Below are 22,670 nucleotides of genomic sequence, written 5' to 3' on the forward strand. Positions count from 1 at the left end.
ATAAAACATGTAATAATATGCGACACACACATAAAAGCTATTATTTTCAATATTTTTAATGGCAATTTTAAGTGTTTCTAACATGAGTAAAATATTATAGTGAGTGATTTATTAATTTTTATGGGCGCACAAGCGTGTCTGCGTCATCAAACATGGCTCCGTGATTTTTCAATACAAAGGACTATCAATGATTTTATTGAAGTATACACAGCTAAATTCAACAATCGATTCTATTTTTTAGTGTGGCACTTCGAACCTTATGTATCTAGGCATGATAACAGTTATACCAGCTATTTTTAATTGCCGTATTTATCATAATACAGCGAAGCACAGCATTTAGAAAAACCTTACCGCAGAGCGGGCTTCTTTCATATTGAAAATGACGCGGCGGCCGGGTTAAATGTGATCGCTTAAAAAAGTAATATGTTTCTACATTAAAGTGTTGCCATCATGTATTTAAGGGAATAAACTTCAAACCAGAACTTGAAGAGTCATTTTTGGTAAAGGGGCTGCCAATTGAAGTCAACTTGTTACCATTGTTACCAATATAACCAAGCGTACAATAATTTGATTTGAAAATCAAACTGCCTTCAAAATTCTTAATAATAATCCGTATAAGACTTCTATCTAATCCAAATTCTTTGAATCATACATACAATAAGTATATGTTATTTCTAAAAACCTTGTTGTTGGCCAGGAACTTGTTGCTGCTGTTGTTGGGATGGCTGTTGTCCCCCTTGCTGTTGCTGTGCTCCTTGTTGTTGTTGTTGCTGCTGCTGCTGTTGTTGTTGCTGTTGCTGCTGTTGTTGTTGTTGCTGCTGCTGTTGCTGTTGTTGTTGTTGTTGCTAATAAAGCAAAGAAATTATCACCAATGATTTTCACAAAGTAGATTATAAAAATTTCAGCTTTCAGCTTTGAAATACAGAATACAAGAATCTATTGAATCATAGAAAGAACAAATTTTCATTTATTACTTGTTGTTGCTGCTGTTGTTGCTGCTGCTGCTGTTGTTGTTGTTGCTGAGCTCCCAAAATTTGCTGCATACGAATTTGCTGAGCATGCTGCTGTGGGGCCATACCTGAAAACAGAAAGCATTGCATTTCTACTTAAAGCAGAGCATATCGATATCATAAACAGTAAGTTAAATCATAGTGACATTTTGTGAGTATTAGATAGTTGAAAAAACTCTCACCATCCATTCTCTGGTGCTGCTGCATGTGATGAGGCAACTGGTGGTGTTGCGGGGGCTGTGGGGGAGAGGAGAGCTGCGACAGCAACGCGCTGGGCTGCGGTCCGCCTACTGAACCTCCACTTCCAGGCCCTGGGAAGCCAGTTCGAGGTCCCGGTCCCCCGGGTCCCATCCACCGCGGCCCACGAACTCCCGCCTGGAATTTGATCAAATATTAAATAAATTCAGGGATGAGCTAATGAAATATTATGAGTCAACTCTTTGGTTAAATGCTCTTCCATCCTCTAGTCTCGGTACCCTTCTGAATGATGATGCCTCACAGATTTCTGTTGCCCGCCGACTTGGTTTGCCTTTGTATCATGTACATGTCGGAAGAGTACAGGATGACATAGTCATGATCTGACATTTTTTGGTTTTGTCAAGTTAGTTAACTTCAAGTGGCAAGTTGACCATGCATAAAAAACAACCATCAATTATTAATATAATAGTTTACTGGCATAAATTAATCGAACAATTTTGTCATTAAACTGATAAAAATTCTCAGTTAAAACTATTAAGCTAGAAGAAGGACAAATTAAATGGTGCTAACGTGTGTTACAAGACTACAGACAAGTATGACTGACCTGAAGCTGTTGAGTTGGATGGTATCCAGGAGGTGGACCTTGGGCAAACTGCTGTGGAGCACCTGCCATGTGTGGGGCCATACCACCTCGCCCCATCACCATTCCCATGCCTGTAAGAGTGGGTTAGCGATCTTATGAATTTCAAGCTTTTTGTGACCGCATCAAACCTCTATTTGATATAAATAAAAAAAAATATTCAATAGGTACACGTTTTTATTTTTTATAGAAATCAATAATTTTTAATTAAAAAAAAAATATGTTAAAACTATGAATAGAGCTTCCAAACCGGTTATAACCGAAACCGGCTAACATTTCTAAGCTAACCTAAAACTGGGTAATTTCACGCGGTTAACCGGTTAAAATTATTAGTAGGTATCTAATTATATAAACTAAATTACTTAAGGGGGGACATGCTCGTCGAAGGTCAAAATTGAGTTTTTATTGTATTTTCAAACCATGATCCTGGACACTCCTTAAACGTTGTAGATAATCTATTTATATAATTTTGAAGCCTTATTATCCTTTATAGTTATTTTAAACATTTGATGACTGCATAAAGTATTTTTGTTACATAAAATAGTATTCTTTTAAACCTCTCGCTCTAATGTTTTAGAATATAGTCATATTTCGGTACATAACTGTGCAGTGGTGTTACGATTTTTTACATTTATTAATTTTTAAACGCATTTATAAAACCATTAGTATAATTTATTACCAGATAATTTTTGTAAAATATTCACGATAAAAAATTATATTGATAATCTCTGTGATCCCAAATTTGACAAGAATTAGGCATTTTATTATTCAAAAAATTGGCAAGATTAACACATTTGAAGATGATTCTAAAGATATTTATTATAAGCTATGTCTTTGACCATTCAAGTGTGATAAACATCTTATGAATAATGATTGCTTTATAATAATTATTGACCTAAGAATAAGGTAGTGTTTTTTTGAAATACGCCATTTCTTTTGACATTCCCCAGTGGTTAAGCTACAACATACGGCCGTAGCCATAAATTGACAAACTATAATTAAAGTAGGGAGTAAAATTATGTTAACGCGCGTGTTAATTGTAATTGTAACAACTGTCTTAGACTTCTTTCTTTTCTTCTTTCGACCATGTCCGATCCTAATAGGATCATAATATGATATATATATGATATAATACTATTAGTCTGTGGAGGCCCATATTGTGGGCCTCCACAGACTAATAGTAATAAAATTGCCTGCCTAAATTACTTTACTACATACCCTTTAATTGGCTTACATTACTATTTCCTAGAATAAATAATAGCGCAGCATCCTATAAGGATTACGCGTGTGTCTCAGCTGCATGTACCTATCTGAAGAAGTGTCCCACGACCGCTACCGGCTGCAGATAGAGAGCTGTGGGATAATATCCACAAATTCCTTGGGTTTTTTGCTAAATCACCCAAATTGAGTACACTCGTCTTGCCCGTAAATACTCTTGCCTTTATAAAAATATAATATTGTAAATGTGTAAATAATCTGAATGACAAACATCAAAATAAAAATGGTAACACGTTAAGTAGGTAAATTACGTCACCATGCATGCCGTACCGTGTCGTGGCAAAAATATTGTTTTGATTTGTGCTGATGAACAATTAGTTGGCAATGTTTATCACAACTTAATTTACCATAGACCAGGCATGTCCAATTTGAAGAAGGGTGTGATTAACTATCCATTATCCAGTATCAGAATGCAGTGATCTACCACTCTCTACTTTTGTCGTTCTTCAACTTATGTATTTGGCTGAAGATAGTGAGGCATTATAAATTAAATAACACGTCTTGTATTTTATCATCCCAGCTAAATCCCCAATTTCCCATTCGTCGTGAAAATGGTGAGATTGGTCTTCTTTTGGGCAATCATTGTCAAACTATTGTCTAAACCAAAACTATTATTAGAGTTCCACCCATTTATAAGTTTTAGGCACCAAATGCTATCAAAAACAAATGTCAAATTATTATATTATAATTATTTATATTATGTACCCGCATGAGCGAGTGATAATGTGTCACATGATTTTTTTCAATATGTGTTTGAATCCAGAGCATGGACATAGACGTAGTAGGTTCTGCAAGTGGATAACATATAATGTTATATCTCATTAATCAAGAGGTGGCTAAAATCCACGTCTAATTGTAGTCAAAGAGAAAAAATCTGCAAAAAATAATATCGATAATACTTGAAAATTCATTTTTTAAATACAACGGTTATAACCGGTTAGTTATTCGCAAAATAACCGCTAACCGGTGTTACTCAACGAAACCCCTAGCACGAGAGCGTTTCAAATTCCAAATCAGTAATCTAACCACAAATTTAAAAAAATTATTAGAATATACCTGACGAAAGTTTACCAGCCCTGCCTTACAAAATAATATCACAAATAAATGTTTCGCAAACTAACGCGTCGCTTGACGGCTGTCATTCATACAGGGCTGTTACTAAAATCGTTACTAAAAAATTTACTTAAAGCAGATCAAATGACCACTAATCTTTATTTAAATTTTGTAAATGTAGCATAATACACATTATTTTAATTGAATTGTACATCGTACGCTAGTCAGTTTCTACAAATATACAATAATGAGTTGTTTCATTACCTTGCGGACTCTGCCCGGGCCTGAATTGCATGTTTGGTCCACCCTGACCTGGCGATTGAATCTGTCCTATATTTTGCGCCATCATGCCGGGGCCCATTTGCCCCATCTGGTTCGGCGGCACTCCCATTTGACTGGGACCTATGCCCATCTGACCGGGACCCATTCCCATTTGATTCGGGTTCAAGCCCATTTGATTGGGGTTCACTCCCATTTGGTTGGGGTTCACACCCATCTGGTTGGGGTTCACACCCATTTGATTAGGGTTGACTCCCATTTGATTGGGGTTTACGCCCATTTGATTGGGGTTGACTCCCATTTGGTTCGGTCCGATGCCCATTTGTCCGGATTGAGGACCTTGGCCGATATTCATCTGATTGGCCATTGGGTTGGGATTTGTCATCTGGGGAAAAGATACATATTATCTAAATTACGAGGAAGGTTCAGTGAAACACAAAAAACCACAGAATTTTGAAACACTATTTCTCATAACATCAAATATAAAATATAGTAAAACCCCCTTCATGTGAACTCCATTAATTTGAAGTTCCTTGCTATGCGAACGATCTGTTCGGCATACCAAGCTTAAATGATTAACTAAAGCAGTGTATATTTCACATTTTACACAACGCAGCCAAATACTTCTAGTTTTTATTTCACAACAAAGAATAACATTTTCAAAACCCATTCTTTGGAGTGCAACATCGTTACACATTCTTCGTTTCCATGATATCATAAGGATTCTCCGTTAATCCCACATTATCAAACATTTATTACTCATTGCGTGAGACTCTATTACTGTCATAATAGAAAAAAAAAACACATCACATTTAGCCGACTGTATTCTAAATTTAATTAAAATATCTTTCAAAGAAATATGAAATGATTTTATTGCCAGTCAACAGTTTTGAATACTTTGCTTGACTTGAATGCATCATGCGAGACCACACTACGTACCTGTTGCTGATGCTGTGAGGAGATGTTTTCATTTTGCTGCGCAGTTTGCGGTGAAGGAAGGTTTACACTAGTCGGAGCACCCTGCATTGTGTTCACAGGACTTAATGGACGCTCCTTCAAGCTGAAAAAATTATTTAATTCAATTTAAGATTCTTCTTATAAAGATAGTTCTTACAAACAAACAACTTACATACATACAAACAGATAGTTATAAACAATTTGTTGTTTGATTTAAGGCTATACCTCAGCTGAGGCATGGTCTAAAAAGATCGTGACTAGGCGATGCGCGGATTGTGCAAATGACGCGAGCCGAACTAAATATAATTTGTCATAAAAATTCAACACGCATCCTTTTAATGTTATGTTTATTATTATATTCGTAATAATAATAGTATATTCTTTGACATGTTTTCTTTTTCAAGTACATGCGGAACGTTTTTTAGTCATCTTTACAAGATTTAAGAATATATTCCTCCGACGCCATCACAAAACAAATTGACGTGCAAACAGGTTGACTATCGCTTTCCGAATGGCAACGTGGCCGAAATTTCGTTCCACATACTAGTTGAAAATTATTTGCCGTTTCACTTATGTACGCTCTTAAAAAAACGCAATTTTTTTTGTAGTACTTATTCCACTTTTGATCAAAAAATTAGGACCGGTTTCGTCCGCCTCAGAGGGACATTTTCAACTGAATCATGGAAGCTGAATCATCGAAACCGGTCCTAATTTATTGATTAAAAGTGGAATAAGTACTACAAAAAAATTGCGTTTTATTAAATAAAACAACAATACAATGCAGTTCCACCATGAATTGACAGTTAACAAAATAAAAGAAATTTAAGATTTGTATAAAGTCTATTGTCCAGCAGTTCATTAAGGTCAAACAGGCAGAAGCTTTTATAAAGAGTAGGTACATAAACACATTCATTGAAAACAAGTAAGACAAATTCACAATTCGCCAAGCACCATATAGGGAAAAACAACATTGTAGATCTAACTCACTGTCCTATACCTGTGCATCTACGTGACAGGTGATATCGACATAACCTCACATAGCAAGTTGGGATAAGTTAATACATTGAAAAAAAAATCAGAGATGTTGTAATACACACAGATAAATCGGTACAAATCAACCTTACTAGTGTCCCAATTCCCTCCTTCCCATCGCCAAAATATTAATTATATGAGAAATAAAAAAATTAAATCTAATATTACTACACCATTGTCGTGTGCAAAGGGTCGGAAGATGGGTTTCATAGAATATAATTCGCTGATAACAGCTGTCAACATAAATGCATGTGAAAGTTTTCGATTGATTTACCTGAATCCTTTCAGTAAAACTAAATGTCTGGGGTCCTTCGCATAATTTTTGGTCTGCGAAGCACTCAAGTCTCCACCAGCCTTCTCAAACAACCTGAACAGGGCTGGAATCTTTCTCGGGGACAATATTGACAGACTGATTCCTCTCTGTAATAAATATTATAAAAAAGAACATTTTTTAGCAAAGGATGACAAAACCCATATAACAATTTTGCAATAAATGATTATGTATGTTACTGCAGTGTTTGAAATAAATAGTTTTCAGTTTCCTATGAAAAAAACTATAATTATATCTTTAATAATCGCTCTTATCTCTTATATTAATCGGGTGGTTAAAATCAAACAACGTATCTAAAAATAAAGTGTTTTTTTTTTTGCTGACGTTATTTTATATTCTCGGCTAGAGTAGGTACTTAATTACATTAATTTTTTTAATCACAACAAAAGTGAAATTTGGTGCAGCCTCCAGACGTTTCCATAGAACTGTCAATGTCAATTGTGCGGACACAGTTAAATTTCACGTGAGAACCACTGCTCTACATGATAGTCAAACAACTTTATGTCAATCTTTCCTAGTTTCTTCTTAAATCGTCAGTTAAGTTTGATGTTAACAACATAAACTATAAAATAGTAAATAAACTCGTTTTCATATTTTTTTAAAACCATACCTATAATGTACAATACACAATACATTAAAAAAAAATATATACGAACATAAGGTTTTAAATAAACATCTCTTTGTTGAGTTATAAAAAACTAAAAAAACGTCTTTTGGCTCTCTTGTGAAGCTGCACTTTTGTAGATAGTGTTGTTTGACATAAAGTCCTCGATTTGATGTCCTATATGCACTAGAACATAGTTTCTTAACTGGTGGTCCGCGAAGATTTTTGGGTGGGCCGCAAAAATTTTCTGCAGTTCAAAAATAGTTAGTATTCATTTTTAAAAGCTTATATAAAATATCAATTTCGATAAACAATCGAATTTTATGTTGTATTTTAAGAATTTTTTAATTATATATTTTTGTAACTGTCTGTTATAATATACTTACGTAAATATTGTTATATCAGCATACTGTGTTGCAAAATTAATTGTTTTGAATGAAAAATAAGTTATATAAATATTTATTATTTTATTTCAATGTTGATGGTCCGCAAAACATTTTTTGATTTTTTGTGGTCCACGGATGTAAAAAGGTTAAGAAACATTGAATTAGAACAGTACTTCTCAAACTGGGAGGTGCGGCCACCCAGGGGGCCGTGGAGCTCCTGCCAGGGAGCCGCGAAATATTTCAGTATTTGAAAAAAACAAAAATCATAACGTGATCACTGGACGATACCTGATACAAATAGGTCGAATTTTTCAATCATCACAGTACTTTATCCGAGATGGATAAAAATTATAGAACTTAGTAATGAACATCGCCTCTTTCTTCATGACAAAAAATCAGATCTTCCTTCCCACTTTAGAGATGAAAAATGGACGTGTTTTGGTTCATATTTAGCGGGTTAGTACATGAATTGAATCTTTCTCTTCAGAGAAAAGATATCAACACTTTAATTCTGAAAATCAAACTTCAAGCTTTCTAAAAAAAAACTTTCTTCATGGTCAAAAGGTATTAATCAATGATGCACTGACATGTTTTCATGCTTGATTGAGAGTGTCTTACCACCAAAGAAATATCACTCTCGACTTAGACTTAAAGTGTTATACTTGATCACATTGTCGAATCACAACGATTTTTTAACATATACATATTTCCCAAACTTAAATGAATACCAAAAGTACAATTGCATAAGAACACCATTTGCTAAATCCTTAAAATTTGATCATATTACGTGGGCAGCTCAAGAAGAATTGATTAATATTAGACCAGATAATTAGCTTGAAGTCGAATTTAATTAAAGAAGCCTTGCAGAGTTTTGAATAAGGTGACAGCAAGAATATCCGTCAATCACGAAAGCAGCATTGTTAATCATAATTCCTTATGCGACAACATGCCTACCTATGCGAAACAGCATTTTCATCATTACTGTTAATAAAAACAAACACAGGTTGTGTCTTCCAACAGAGACTTTGCAGTAAACCCTGCGAATTAGCATTTCAAACATTGTACCGGATGTTGATTTATTACGTAAAAATATGCAATCACCCCCCTCTCATTAAATTGTTTTTGTAGGGTGTATGTAGCTGTACCAATTGTAAAGGATTGTTGTCTATTGGTGTGCATGAAACCTACAATTAACCATGAGTGGGAAAGGAAAGGGAAATTTTATTGTATATATTAAAAATATCTTTCATTACCTCGTGAAACATGGCTGCTAACTGTTCAGCAGTATTTCCAGCGTACGAATGGCACTCCAAAGCCGGCATGGAATACGGAGGAGAGCTGGCCACGAGAAGAACGTGTCTCTGAGGCGGCCTAATCCCCCCTCTCGACTCCACAGAACCCGGACCACTCGGGGAAGTCCCCCCTTGAGAGTTCTGTGATCCGCTGTTGCTGGACGGGTTGGTCGATGATTGGCTTGTGATGTCTCCACCGGCTGCCGCCCGCATCGCTCCAAGCTCGTCGAAGCATATCAGCGCAGTTGCAAAGCCTTCCGCAATGCTAGCGTGCGATTCGCCACGCCCTCCAATTAATCTTTAAATAAACCACAATAAATTACCATTAACTTCTAGACATTCTACTTTCTTTTGAATATATTAAGATTAATAATTTTATGATACCAAACTTCGAATGGTGCAGATGTGAACCAACATAATAATGCATCAGTGAAAGATCGACATTAATTCATTACATATGGTTGAGGTTTCTTCAATGACATAACATCTTCATTCTTTGAAAAAAATCATATTTCGCAGGTTTCTGTATCTACATAACAGGTTTCATAGCATTAATTAATTTAGGTCTATAAACATAGTTTGAGAAATCCAAAATAAATGTGGTCTCGAAACACGGGAAACGTTTCGTTTCTTTTCCTGCAAGCCGTTCTGACAATACATTTAGTCATGAATATTTTGTCGTAATCGTAATGAGTAATCTAGCTGTAAATGTGACTCTCGTTATTTTGTTTAAGCTGAGGGAATTCTCAAGCCTCAGGCTCAAAAATGACATTCAGTAACAACGCTTCAGGCGTCCGCTACTCAAATTAACTAGATAAGTCAACGAGCCGTCATTATGCAAAATATTTTTTTTTTAAATTTTATAAAACACTTAAGGTGATGTCTCTAGGTAAAGTTGTTATCGAAAAATAGCTAGAAAAGTTTATTAATCGGTAAATATATATTCAAAAGTAATGAGAAAAATAAAATAAAAAATTAAGATGTGTCGTGGAGTTCTATATACCAAAAATACGTGTCAAATTCGGTACATTTCTATCGGGTGGTAAGAATGGATGACATAAGATTTATTATCAAAATTACGATAAAAATGTACGTAAATCTATTACCTAGGGAAACGCTAAACGTTAATTGGAATTTATTATATCCTTATTTCTTTTTTTTCAAATTTAAAAAACATCGATTTAGAGGTTAGAAAGCATGCAATTAAAATCGAAACATCTCGGTTCAGACGTAATTTATCGCAAAAAACGCTTAGCGTTTCTATTAAAAATATTATTTATTAATTTTAAGGCTAGTTATTTAAATTTAATCTTGTATTTTTGTATATTAACGAATCGATTGTAAATAAAATGAATATTTGACAAGACTTTATCGACATGTGCTGCTAACGCGGAAATAAATCGAACCATTTTTGAAACAGTCCTTGCATAGATTAAAAAATACATACACACACACATACATTGAAAATAAAGGTTCGCCAGGTACGAAGACAAAAACTGTGTTAATTCTGCTGTCAATAATTCTTGTTTGCGATATTGGAGCATATGTCAATGGACTACATATATCAACCTCCACTTTCTGAAATAGTGTTGTGTAATTATTTCAGATATTTATTACTGTTTTGACGTACCTACCTTTTATAAAGCGATTTTAAAATAAATATAGTTTCATAATAATATAAAGAAAGCATACGAGCGAAAATGCCTAAGATACTTCTGACACACATCAAATTTAATCTTTGTCTAGTAACTGTACAATTTATCCATATTTATGTTAAGTGTTTAAAATGTTATAAGTAAAAAAAAAATCGTCTATTCACGTGGTAGTCGCGAAAATTATGAACAATATACAATGTTAAAAATAATAAGAATTGTTAAAATTTCTAGTCACAATATTATTCAAAGACAAATTAACCCGATCAAAACAGCCTCGACAAACTTCCACTTCACTAACATTTGTTCTATATGTTTATCCTGGATACAGCGGCAAACACATTTTGTAAATAGCCGATATACTGTATTATTTGTTAGTTTGGGTTAGTTTAGGTTAGATTAAGTTAGATTAGGTTAGGTTAGGTAATCCTAACAAATAATCTAGTATATCGGTTATTTTCAAAATGTGTTTGCCGCTGTATCCAGAATAACCGACTTGTACCCTAACTTTAATTACATACATACTAGTGTACTATATTTGGGCCATCGAACGTTCATTCCTGTCTACGGCCTTAAAATTATTATCTACGTGCCTATTATAACTGTCTGTCATCAAAAAGTGGAGGTTGATAATTTAGTATGCTAAGAATAGTAAAGAATATACGCTAGCTAGGGTAAACAATTCAGTGAATGAACACATAAGAGATGAATTTGAATTCAAATAAATTAAATTAAAACAACGATTAAATTAACTAAGAAAATTATAACAATAGGTAGGTACAATAAATTGTGTATAACCGTAGTATTACTAATTTTATGCCGTGATGCTTTGATAGTTGGACTTTTCATAATATTTGGATCACTATTTAGTTGCTCATTTATCTGCCACATCATAAAGCCGTAAATATTGTTTTTTTTACGAAGCAATCATAAATACAAAAAATTAAGATCTACTTTTCAATCATAGTATATACCTAGGAATATGGTATAGGTGTTGATAATTTTTAATTATTTATTCGAGATCTTCAGGGAATTACAAAAGTCCACACCTAGAAACCACTGGGCCAAAAAGGTTTCTTTTTATATCTCCAAATCCATTTCACTTACATAACATAGGTAAAATAAATATAACTATCTTTTATTTTATCTTGCATTGTCGTTAAAATCGACATTAGAATTTTTCAACGAAATAACGTTCTGTCTTTATCTTAGAATATTATGTAATCAGTGGTGCACTTACCTCAAATTCTAAATTTTTTTCTTATGTTTTACAATTTTTTTTAAATTTGTCACTTATTTTATCCTTGGGTTTGCTTATCAAGATTTGTTCCCATGTTTATTTACGTTTTTTCTTACTTCCAACTTCTTTTTTATTCAATTCGTTGCGTGTCTTACTTTATTTTTATCTCGGATATAGTTAGTTAGTTAATACAAACCTTCTACTCTCTGGAGGCCCATATGATCCCATTAGGATCGGACATGGTTGAAACGAAACGAATTGGGATGTCTATATATCGACTTTGTCATAATTATTATAACAACTATAGTCGAACTCGGTTATTACAATCTCGGTCATAGCGAGATCTCGGATGTAATGAGAAAACAATCGTTGACATTTGGTATATGATTTTCTCCTTACATTTTTTTCACTGTTATAACGAGAAACTTATCGGATATACCGAGCTAAAATACTGTTAATGTGTTGATCGTTTAAAAACATTTCGACCCTAAGCAATAAAATCCGATCGGACAAGATGCCGCCGGGGACGGATTACGTTTATGACACTAGTTAACCTTTTAGCAGCCCAGCTGATAATACTAGGTATAATCTCCAGGGCCCAAGAATTAAATAATATATAAAAAAAAAAATTATCAGTGGAAAATTTTATATCTAGCACTTACATATTATGAGACATCATTTGAAGTTCGTCGAAAGGGTTTTTCATTCATAATTTCACGAAAATGTCGGAAAATTTGCACCAAGGTTAGGGTTATCACAACACTGCGAATTTACAAGAAATAGTTCAAAAATATTTTTAAAAAATTCAAAAAAAAAATTTATAAAATTTATAAATTTTACAAATACACATTTTTTTTTGCAATATCAATATTATTTTCACTGTCCACATAAACATCTTTAAAAGTTTTCTTCCGTATGGTAAATTTCGAAACACGGTTCAAAGCATAGTGCAATGTCACATTGCTTGCACACAAACCGCGTTTCCCTACGTTTCTTATTGTTTTTTGTATTATAACATACGTAACACCTTTTGGTGGCACTATTTTTTTTGTCCGTGGGTGGTATTTTACCCAGAAAATGCCTCTCCGTAAGCCTAGTGGGTAGCGGCACCTTCCGCTTCAAATTTGTCTTTGGATGTGTCTTGTGTTTTTGAATCAGTTGATCAATAACGTTCAACTGAAAGTCACCTAAGGGCTGTTTTTTACCAGTTTTTTGTTGGTACAATATATGCGCATTCAGTAATGATAAATCTAATAGATGGAAAAAAAGTTTTTTGTACCATTTCAGGGTTTTTCGTGATGAGTTTACGGATGAAAGCATCATGTCACTTTGGTCTACAGCGCCCATGTTTTTGTTGTAGTCCACGATGGACTCGGGTTTTGAAATAGGAATTTTTGTCACATAGTTTACTTTTCCCGTCGGTTTGAATACATTCTTGTGCACTGTGGTCAACATTGTCACGTCTTTTTTGTCTTTCCACGCCAATGCCATCATTTCGTCAGTGTGAAATGTCTCGGTTTCCCCTCTCTTCAATTTTTTTACGAATTTCGGCATCCCAATTCGATTTCTTCTCACGGTTCCGCAGGCATTTGTCCGGTGGTCATACAGGTACTTGAACAATGTTGGGCTGCTGTACCAATTGTCGATGAAAAGCGTATGTCCTCGTTCCAAGTACGGTTCAAGTAATGTCACCACAACGTTGCCTGATATTCCGATGTAATTTTTCTTCTGAATTTCTGTTTGTTTCCCTGTATAAATTATTATATCTAACACAAAACCAGTTTTACAATCGGCCATTACGAAAATTTTAATGCCGAAACGACTTGCCTTCGTTCTGATAAATTGGCGAAATAAAAGCCTCCCTTTGAAGAGAAGAAGACTCTCATCGATGCACAAATTTTGATAAGGATACAAGTACTGTTTGAAAGAAATTTTCAGCTCTTGCAAGACCTGTCTTATCTTGTACAATCGATCTCCGGGAATTTGGGTTTCATTATCGCTAAAATGCAACATTCGATGCAAGAGCTCAAAACGATTTCTGGACATTGATTCGGAATAATACGGTGAAAACAACGGTCTTTTGATAGACCAGTGTTCAGTAATTTTGTTGCGAGAATTACGTGACATGAGCATGCACACTCCCAAAAATGTGTATATATCGTCGGTTGTGCAGTCTATCCATCGTCGTAAACGATCACTTAGAACCGTGATATTCTTTGTAGCAAATTTAAATTGTTTATTTGTCTCTCGCACTATCATTTCAATAAAGGAAATGTGGATAAAACACTTGAAATAATCCATTTCAATTGCATCCGAAGCTAAACTATCTCCTTTGCATCCCGATTCAGTATCATCGAATGAAAATGCGCGCGGGTCAAATAAATCCGATTTCCACTCAAATGTCGGCCTTTCAGTAGCTTCGGATGTAGTTGGTTCATTTTCTTCAACTTCCAAAGTATCGTCAACTTCATCAACTTCGGAATCATCACTATCGTCTTCAGATTCAATCGTTTCTAAAAGATTGTCAATTTCACCATCTTCACAATATTCATCCATTTTGAATTGGAAAAATTGGTAAACTAAACTCGTAAATATAACACTTTTGTTTGTCCAAATTGAATGCAAAATATAAATAAAAATAGTCACAGTACTTAGTCACTCGACACTAATAAAATTTTCAATCTGAAAACATCGAAAATGTTTCAATTCAATAAGTATACTCGTAAATATAACACTTGTATACGCAAATCATACGCGAAATATAAATATAAATACTCACAACACTTCGTAACTCAACACAAATTAAATTTCAATAAGAAAAAATGCAAATTCTTTCAATTAGAACGCAAATCAGACTATCATACCGACGACCAATTATTACGCGATAGCGGTGCGAACTAATGAGTCAAAAATTTCTCAGTACATGGGAAGAAATCGGTAACCCTGAACGGGCCTCTCGGGAATCCCCTTTATTCTCGCGATGTATTTGACTTTTCAAACATTTCTGCCTGCAGAGCTTGCCCATAGATGTCAATACACGTATTAAAATTGAAAAAATAAATATATGACTCATATTAGGCTCAAAAACGGCGCGACGAGTTTCGCTCGTCACGGGCGCACGAAAGTAGACGCCCATGACGAGAACCACTCGTCAGTGGCTGTTAAAGGGTTAAATGTCTAATTGTTGTTTTCGCCGACAATAAAAATACCTATTCTCTGTTATAACGAGTACCGCTTATAACGAGCAAATTCAGCCGGTACAACCTTCCTCGTAATAACCAAGTACGACTGTATATTCCTTATTTTGTTTAATAATATTTCGAATGGCATTTGTTTTGCTATTCATTTAATATCCTTTTTTTATTCCACCTCTAGAAATTCGATGTTATTGTCAATTGTTCAAGATTAAACTCAATCTTATAAACATTTGAACTTAAATGTTCATTCACTACTATAAATAAACTTTACTGTAGAAAAATATTTATATTAGTATTGACAACGTAAAAAAATCTGGTTCATTGACTGGAGAGGTTACCCTTTATTGCCAGTTTAAAAAAACTACGGTAAACAAAATGAAAAAATCATAAACACTTTAAATCAAATCAAATAGACATGTGAGAATTGTAAATATTTTATGGGGTTAATATTAATTGTAAATATTTTTACATAGGTAAGTAAATATATAATAAATTTAAATGCATTTTTATCAAGCTTATGATTTTTAATATGTGGCGACACTCAACATTTTATTTTAAATTTTATTGCCATCTGGTTGCAATCGACCAAAGTTTTTAGTAATCGTTTTTAGAAATTCATGGTAAGACGCCTTTAGATGGCGTTGAAGTCACATTTCATCGTAAATTGAGCCAAAGGCTTCACCTTAATGACGGCCGTGTACCATGCATGGACGTTAATTACATGTGGAATTATATTCATATTTTCATAGTATATTATATTATTGTTAGCGACACCAGAATCTGTCTGGTCAACTCCATCAATAATGCAATAACAAAATGGCGAAATTACAACAGCTTATTGCTTAAATAAACTGGCCTGCTTCTTGGTTAGAGATAAAAAAACATTTTATAGCTTAGACAAATTAGTAAACATTAGTGGCATTGCGAAAGCACGCAATCGCTTGGTGGATACCGTACGGTACCAGCTGAAATTTTCACATTTCAATAACCCTTGAGCACTACGAATTTATAAGTAACTCAAAGTTGTTATCTCAGAATTCGATAAATAGCATTTTGTTGTTAAGAGGGGGCTCAAGAGAATGAAATTCAATTATAATTTAGTATAAAAGGGACCTCGGAGTCATCGGAGATTTTATTTCAAGAAACATTATTATTATTATTAATATTGTCGGTCGCCAAAGATTATTATTTGATAAACACCTGCACGTTGTCCGCCGATCAGAAAAAAAGGGCTGTCAAAATAATATATGTATTCATATTTTTAAAATGTTAATTTCATCATAGTTTTTAATCAAACCTGTGCAAGTACATCCTGATAACTTGGGTGGATTTCGTAGCAAACATACTATTGATATATCTACGGGTATATTATTATTATAACCCAATTCAAATTGAACATAGGTTGATACTCAAATACTATTATAGTATGTTTATGATTTCGAGAAAATAATACGATGGTATATAATCCATATCAATTATTTGAAAACATTACATTTGCATCTACATATTATAGTGTAAAGGTCAGATAACTGTTTACTTTGCAAGATAACATCAAAATGTGTATATACTTATCTAAATGACGAATGACATTCATGAGTGAGCACGGCTGAAAGCTTGGAAATGTGTTTTTTACTATTTCAAAATCTTTTAATTGTGTATTATTTTATTACAGATTCAAGGTCAACTTCATATAACTAATAGAAAATACTGTTTGTTTCTACGAATAAAAAAAGACAGGAAGGAAGATGTGTACAAATCACGGCAATCAGAAAGGCCGGCAAATATGGCCGACAATGTGTGATACACAAACATAAAATACACAAAATTACAAACACATTCGAAGTTTGCCGCACACGTACAGACCACGTGATATTTGTTTACGCAAAATCGTCGCTTTTCAAAATGGATAATTTGATTGCCAGATTTTACTGCGATGAATCAATATGTTCCTTTTTGCCTTTTTTTATTCGTAGGTTTGTTTACTATGTACACTAAAAAATTTCTTCCAGTTTTGGTTGCATTATATTCCAAAACTCTTCTGTAAAAATCGTTTCCGACTTCCTGAATTAGTTGACCCCAGAAAAAACAGGTCCATGCCACTACGTGAACCACAGTGGATATAATGCCATTTCCACACTGGCAACCTCATTAAATTTTACGATAATTATCATAATTATCGTAAAATCTAACGAGGTTGCCAGCAACTTGTTGCTAGTGTGGACCCAGCATTAGATGCACAAAACTTAAATAATATATATTATAAATAAAATTTTTAAAGTATAAACATTAATGAATTACGTCTTCGACAGCCCCGACGAAATAAATATGAGTCGATCAAGTCGTGGAGCAAGTTTATTGACACAAACAACTTTGACGCGACCTTTTTATATTAACTAGTAGACCAGATATTATGGACCACATGTAAAAAAATCATATTTTCAATGCTCTAGGCCAATTCTGTAGAACGTCCCCTTAAGGTGTTGTAGTTGAAATAAGTTTGCTGGTGTCACTTAAGCGTAGTTCAGACTAAGAACATCATTTTGATACAACTTTCGAACAGTTTGTATACTATGTTCAATGATTACCGAACTGATGTATCTTGGTTTGGACTAGCCATGATACTAACGTTTGTATCTTTTGTCAGCGAGAATAATAAGTAATTGAGGAGGTATGAATGTTTAAAAGTCTTACTCCAGTCTATCTAGGGCAGCCAGGAGTCTGTGTGGGGCGGCATAAGGCCCCAATGAATACACAGGAGGACATGGTGCGCAATCGGATGCTCTGTAAATGATGGCCCCAAAAGCCGCTCCCCCTTCTGAGCATTCCCCTTCACCGCTTCCTTGCTTGAAGTATCTATCACACATAAACAATTTATTTTTTTAAATTAAAGAGTAAAACTAAAATAGAATTGTTAATATTAAAAATTGTTGCATAACTTGAAATCCTTAGGCTGAATGGGATTCAAACATATGAGGCGCCGAGTGCCAAAGGAGCTCAAGCGCCAACTTTACGATTTTTGACATTTGAATGTAGGTTTTTTCTATAAATCGATATGTATCATGCCACAAAGTCTTATCGCTCAAATAATTATAGATATTTTACAATAGAGATTTATTTTATGTGGCATAATTGTTTTGGTTGTTATGTCGGCACGCCACAGAAGCTTATCCGCCATTTTACTATGGAGAGAGCGAGACCAAAACAGCTATCAGATTTGTCTTATTGAATATACGTTCTCAACAGTGAAAAAAATTAAAAATGAGCTCAAGAAGGATTAGAAAAATAGTTTCGATGTGTGTTAAACCTGTAAACGAGGAAAATCGCGGTAAGTTTAACATGTTTTATCCGTTTTTCTTTCACATACGCTGTTGTTTAAAATATTTTAGATTACTTTTGAAATATGGTTATTAACGTCATTTTAGTAATTATGTCCACTAAACTTTTATTTCAATGAAGGAAAATAACTTTTATTTCTAATTTCATCTTGTTTTATATCCAATTACGATTGATATACACTAAAAAAAGTATTTAAAAATTTACCCGAATCCTTGAGAAAAATGATGGTGTTAAATTTGAATAATGATTTTGTTATTTTGGCCAGTTTGGAGTAACGATTTGATTTAGTATTATTAATAATATTGGGTATATAGACGGTTATTACAAAAAAAAAACAATCCAAAGGCTTTGAAATCATTGCTGTAATGGCAAAAACGTATTTAATATTATAAGGCTAATTTTATGCCAAACAAACTCATGTAACAATCATAACAAATTTGACCATTTTTTTCAGTGTTTATTTGGCATAATAAAATTTGTTTATATGAAAATGTTTTTTTATTGGTATCCAAACCTTTTCATTAAAACATTTTTTTTAAATGATTTATTTTTTTACATTAATGCCATTATTTGAGTTTGAAAATGTTAATGCCACAGAAGCTTATGCAATAAAAAAAAGTATCAAGTGCCACCTTTTTTCATTTTTCTATATGCCAAAGAGACTCAAACACCATTTTTTTTGGAATACAATAGATATTTTTCATTAAATATTATTGCAAATAATACTTTGATTTTTTTAAATTTGCTTTGCTTAGAAAATAATTGTCCATTTCAACATTCAAGTTTAAAATTAAAAAAATAAATTCACTGAAAACTTGTCTTGGTGTTTGAGCTCCTTTGGCGCTCGGCGCCTCATATGTCTTTCATTTGATTCCTAAGCTGTCTATATTTTCTAGAAATTTTATAACAGGTATGTTTTCAAGTTATGTATTCTGTATTTATTCAGTCTTGATAAACAATGATTAAATGAAAAATCTATTATTGGTTTAATATGGGTCGCAATTTATTTACTCTTTAAATGCAACTTCTCATTCAAAATCTGATGCATGGTCAGCCAATCTATTGCACACTAACAGAGACTGATATCACACTTACTCGAGAGTAGGTACAATGTAGTTGGTCTTGAGGTCATTCAGATAAGCCCCGTTAATTGCCGTTCCTTCAATCACAAAGATCACTTCCGACTGAGCTGTGTCAGGTGGACCCACAACCATCTTTAGGCCTTTCGATAATCACCTAAAATAATAAATATACTTAATTTACATACATATGCAGCATCTTAAAAAATCAATGCAAAGAAAACAAACAGTTTGTGCAATAGCACCTGTCCTGATCCAGATTCACCTTGATTAACGATAAGGAAAACATTGAATGTCGACAACGTTAAATACCTCTATGGTAATGTGCAAATCATTAATATTTTGTACATTTTTTTGATATTGCAACCATGACTTTCCGAGAGAATTACTGTTGCCATTTCTGTCATAATATTTAGTTCAATGCGGTGCTTTAGCGCTGTAAATGATTTGTTACTGAAAAATAGAAATCGTTTTGATACCACAAACTGTGGAGATTGACCAAATTGGTACCTCACATAAAACTCTTTGCAGCTCATATCAAGCACAAAGATCGCACTAATTTCCTTCCGAGTTGTACATACAATATAAATAGGTATTTGCTTACGAAAGTTAAATTAAAAATAGTATTGCCTATGCGCATTTTTATTTGAAGTAATTCATTTTATTTCATTCAGAATTTGTTAGTTAACTATGAAATTTTGATATGGGTAGGGGGGAGGGCATGGCGATTTTTGAAGCGTTGAAGTGGGGCATGGCACAAATAAGGTTGGGAAACACCGCTCTAGGTACACATTGCGGGAGATGGCACTTTGTAAAGAGAGATGGTTATGCGAATGGGATGGCTGGAGGAACATTTACCTCAATGCGGCATGTTTAGAACCCACGACTGTACTCGATTAAAACCAAATGTTGCCTGCTCAACACTTGCATTCTGACGGTGCAACTTTACGGTAGCGAGTCATGGCACCTTATGAAGGCTCAGAGCAACTGTCTACTGAGCATTGAGAACACGTTTGATGTACAGTAGAACCTCAACTTTAGTTGATTTGAGTTTTATACTAATCCATTTGAGTAATTTTTTGCGACTCGGGTTTCGCCTATTGGCATCTTCAGGCACTATGCCCACCCACCAATGGCAAATACACACTGACAACGAATACAGTAAATTATTGTTTATATAGCAATTTAATACAATCAGCAGAAATCAATCTTAACTGGCTCTATGCCTTCAGCGAGTTTTATCACTCTATGAAGCGATGATCGACTGGCTGCACATACAAATTTCGCGAATTATCTAAATAACTAGCCACTGTCGATTAATTTGCATAAACTAAAAAATTAAACACACAATGACATCTGTAAGAATAATTATGAAAAACTAAGCCCAAAATATAAGTATTACTTATAAAGATTTTAGTAAAGCTTAGCTCTATATTAAACGTGTGTTGTTGAAAATCTGCAGTATGTCAACTACTGCCATAGTAATATCGTGAGGCATAGAAAAGGTTAACGAGCAAATTTCAAATAAATATGCAGACATTTTTATAAAGCCCGGTTAGATAAAAATATTAGTCCCCAAAAACATGACATATTGAAACCTAGATAAACTGAGGGTAAATGTGCCGCAGAGGTGGACATGAGATTTTACAACTTTCTTTTTAGACCAAACCAAACCTAATCTAACCTACCCCAACCTAATATTACCTCATATAATCTTAGTTTGTGATAATGGTGTTTCAAAATGTATGAAAATTTCAAATATTCAATCAACGATTATTAGATCGAAAATACAATGCGCCGACAGAAAAAGGGGTACTGTTCGGTTATCAGGAATACAGCGGAAAACACATTTTGAAAATAGCCGATAAACTGGATTATTTGTTAGGTTAACCTAACCTAACCTAACCTAAACTAACAAATAATCCAGTATATCGGGTATTTTCAAAATATGTTTTCCGCTGTATTCCTGATAACCGAACAGTACCGAAAAAGGTATTGATTATAATTGTCTACATGGAATAAACTGCTTTCGTAAAAAAATAAATATAAAAGCTCGTGTCCACCTCTGCGGCACAATTACCAAACTGAATTGCTCTTTGCCCTAATTTGTTCTTATTATTGGCAAATAGTTCATTGTTACTTATATGTTTATTTATTTATTCAACAACATATAAACCCCAACATTGTGCAACACAGCGCCATATTGTCTTGTATGTTTACCCAGGTAACATAATATTTAACTGAATTTTATGTTCCAATTTCAACAACAAAAATTAATATGAAGATGATGTATTACTGATATTTTATTTAGAAAAGTAATGCTTATAGTAAGAAAATTAGGTACCATTATTGTACGTACTTCATTGAACTACACAATTGTTTAATTAAACACAATATTATATTATCTACTATAGAACACTTGCCCAATGTGTATAATACTTACCGGTGACTACATTTGAATAAACGAACCACAAAGAAGTCGGAATGGTTAAGAAATTTCAATGGATCATTTTAATATATAAACTTTGTGATATAAAGAATTTATATTACTAAAATTATAAAATACAATTTCTATTTTGTTTAGCGGCGTTCACGATCTGTCAAGTTGTTTTTTTCTTTTTTTTCCCTTGGCACTAGTCACTACACAGCCGCTAGCCAGCTCAGAAAATATTCGTTGTTTCAGGAAAGTCTCTTTCGTAGAAATAAATATAATATCTGGCATAGCCTATCTACTTTTCAGATGATAGTTTGATTATGAGGTCAGAAAATGGACAAAAAGCATTGTGATTAGTAATACTATATTATTATGAAAATCACAAAAAAACTAAGTTAGATTGCTTTTCTGTATTCGATTAAATGAAGGAAGTTTTACCTACCAATAAAACTCTTATTATTCATGTTGACTTTGAAGTCCTTGAGATAGGGTTTGCTCTTTCTTCTTCGCGTGAGGTTATATTCTATTAATTTATTTTCCTTTTTCTTGTCGTTGGTCATTCCTCCCTTTTTGTTTACTGGTCATACCCGCGCGTCCATTTTTTATGTAGGGAGTTTGGGACCCCTTTGTCTTCATTATGATATGGCTCAAGGAACCAGATAGAGGTTACCT

At 33.7% G+C, this 22,670-nt stretch overlaps 1 protein-coding gene across 5 annotated transcripts in view; it reads right to left on the reverse strand.

The window, feature by feature from the left end:
• MED25 (Mediator complex subunit 25) overlaps positions 1 to 22,146 on the reverse strand; it is a 62,217-nt gene extending 40,071 nt beyond the window's left edge. For all 5 annotated transcript variants that reach the window (XM_085960765.1, XM_085960764.1, XM_085960762.1 and 2 more), the window contains exons 1-11: positions 22,008 to 22,146; positions 19,581 to 19,721; positions 17,841 to 18,002; positions 9,022 to 9,358; positions 6,722 to 6,867; positions 5,398 to 5,518; positions 4,444 to 4,843; positions 1,813 to 1,922; positions 1,193 to 1,385; positions 975 to 1,078; positions 683 to 845 (exon numbers count right to left, since the gene is read on the reverse strand). In XM_085960765.1, the coding sequence (XP_085816891.1) occupies positions 683 to 845; positions 975 to 1,078; positions 1,193 to 1,385; positions 1,813 to 1,922; positions 4,444 to 4,843; positions 5,398 to 5,518; positions 6,722 to 6,867; positions 9,022 to 9,358; positions 17,841 to 18,002; positions 19,581 to 19,699 (1,855 nt within the window). In that variant the 5' untranslated portion in view covers positions 19,700 to 19,721; positions 22,008 to 22,146. The remainder of the gene's footprint in view (positions 1 to 682; positions 846 to 974; positions 1,079 to 1,192; positions 1,386 to 1,812; positions 1,923 to 4,443; positions 4,844 to 5,397; positions 5,519 to 6,721; positions 6,868 to 9,021; positions 9,359 to 17,840; positions 18,003 to 19,580; positions 19,722 to 22,007) is intronic.
• Positions 22,147 to 22,670: the final 524 nt, after the last annotated feature.

The sequence above is a fragment of the Rhyacophila brunnea genome, unplaced genomic scaffold (assembly GCF_057557595.1).
Source record: "Rhyacophila brunnea isolate RB1 unplaced genomic scaffold, BYU_Rbru_1.0 scaffold_12, whole genome shotgun sequence".
Classification (NCBI taxonomy): domain Eukaryota; kingdom Metazoa; phylum Arthropoda; class Insecta; order Trichoptera; family Rhyacophilidae; genus Rhyacophila; species Rhyacophila brunnea.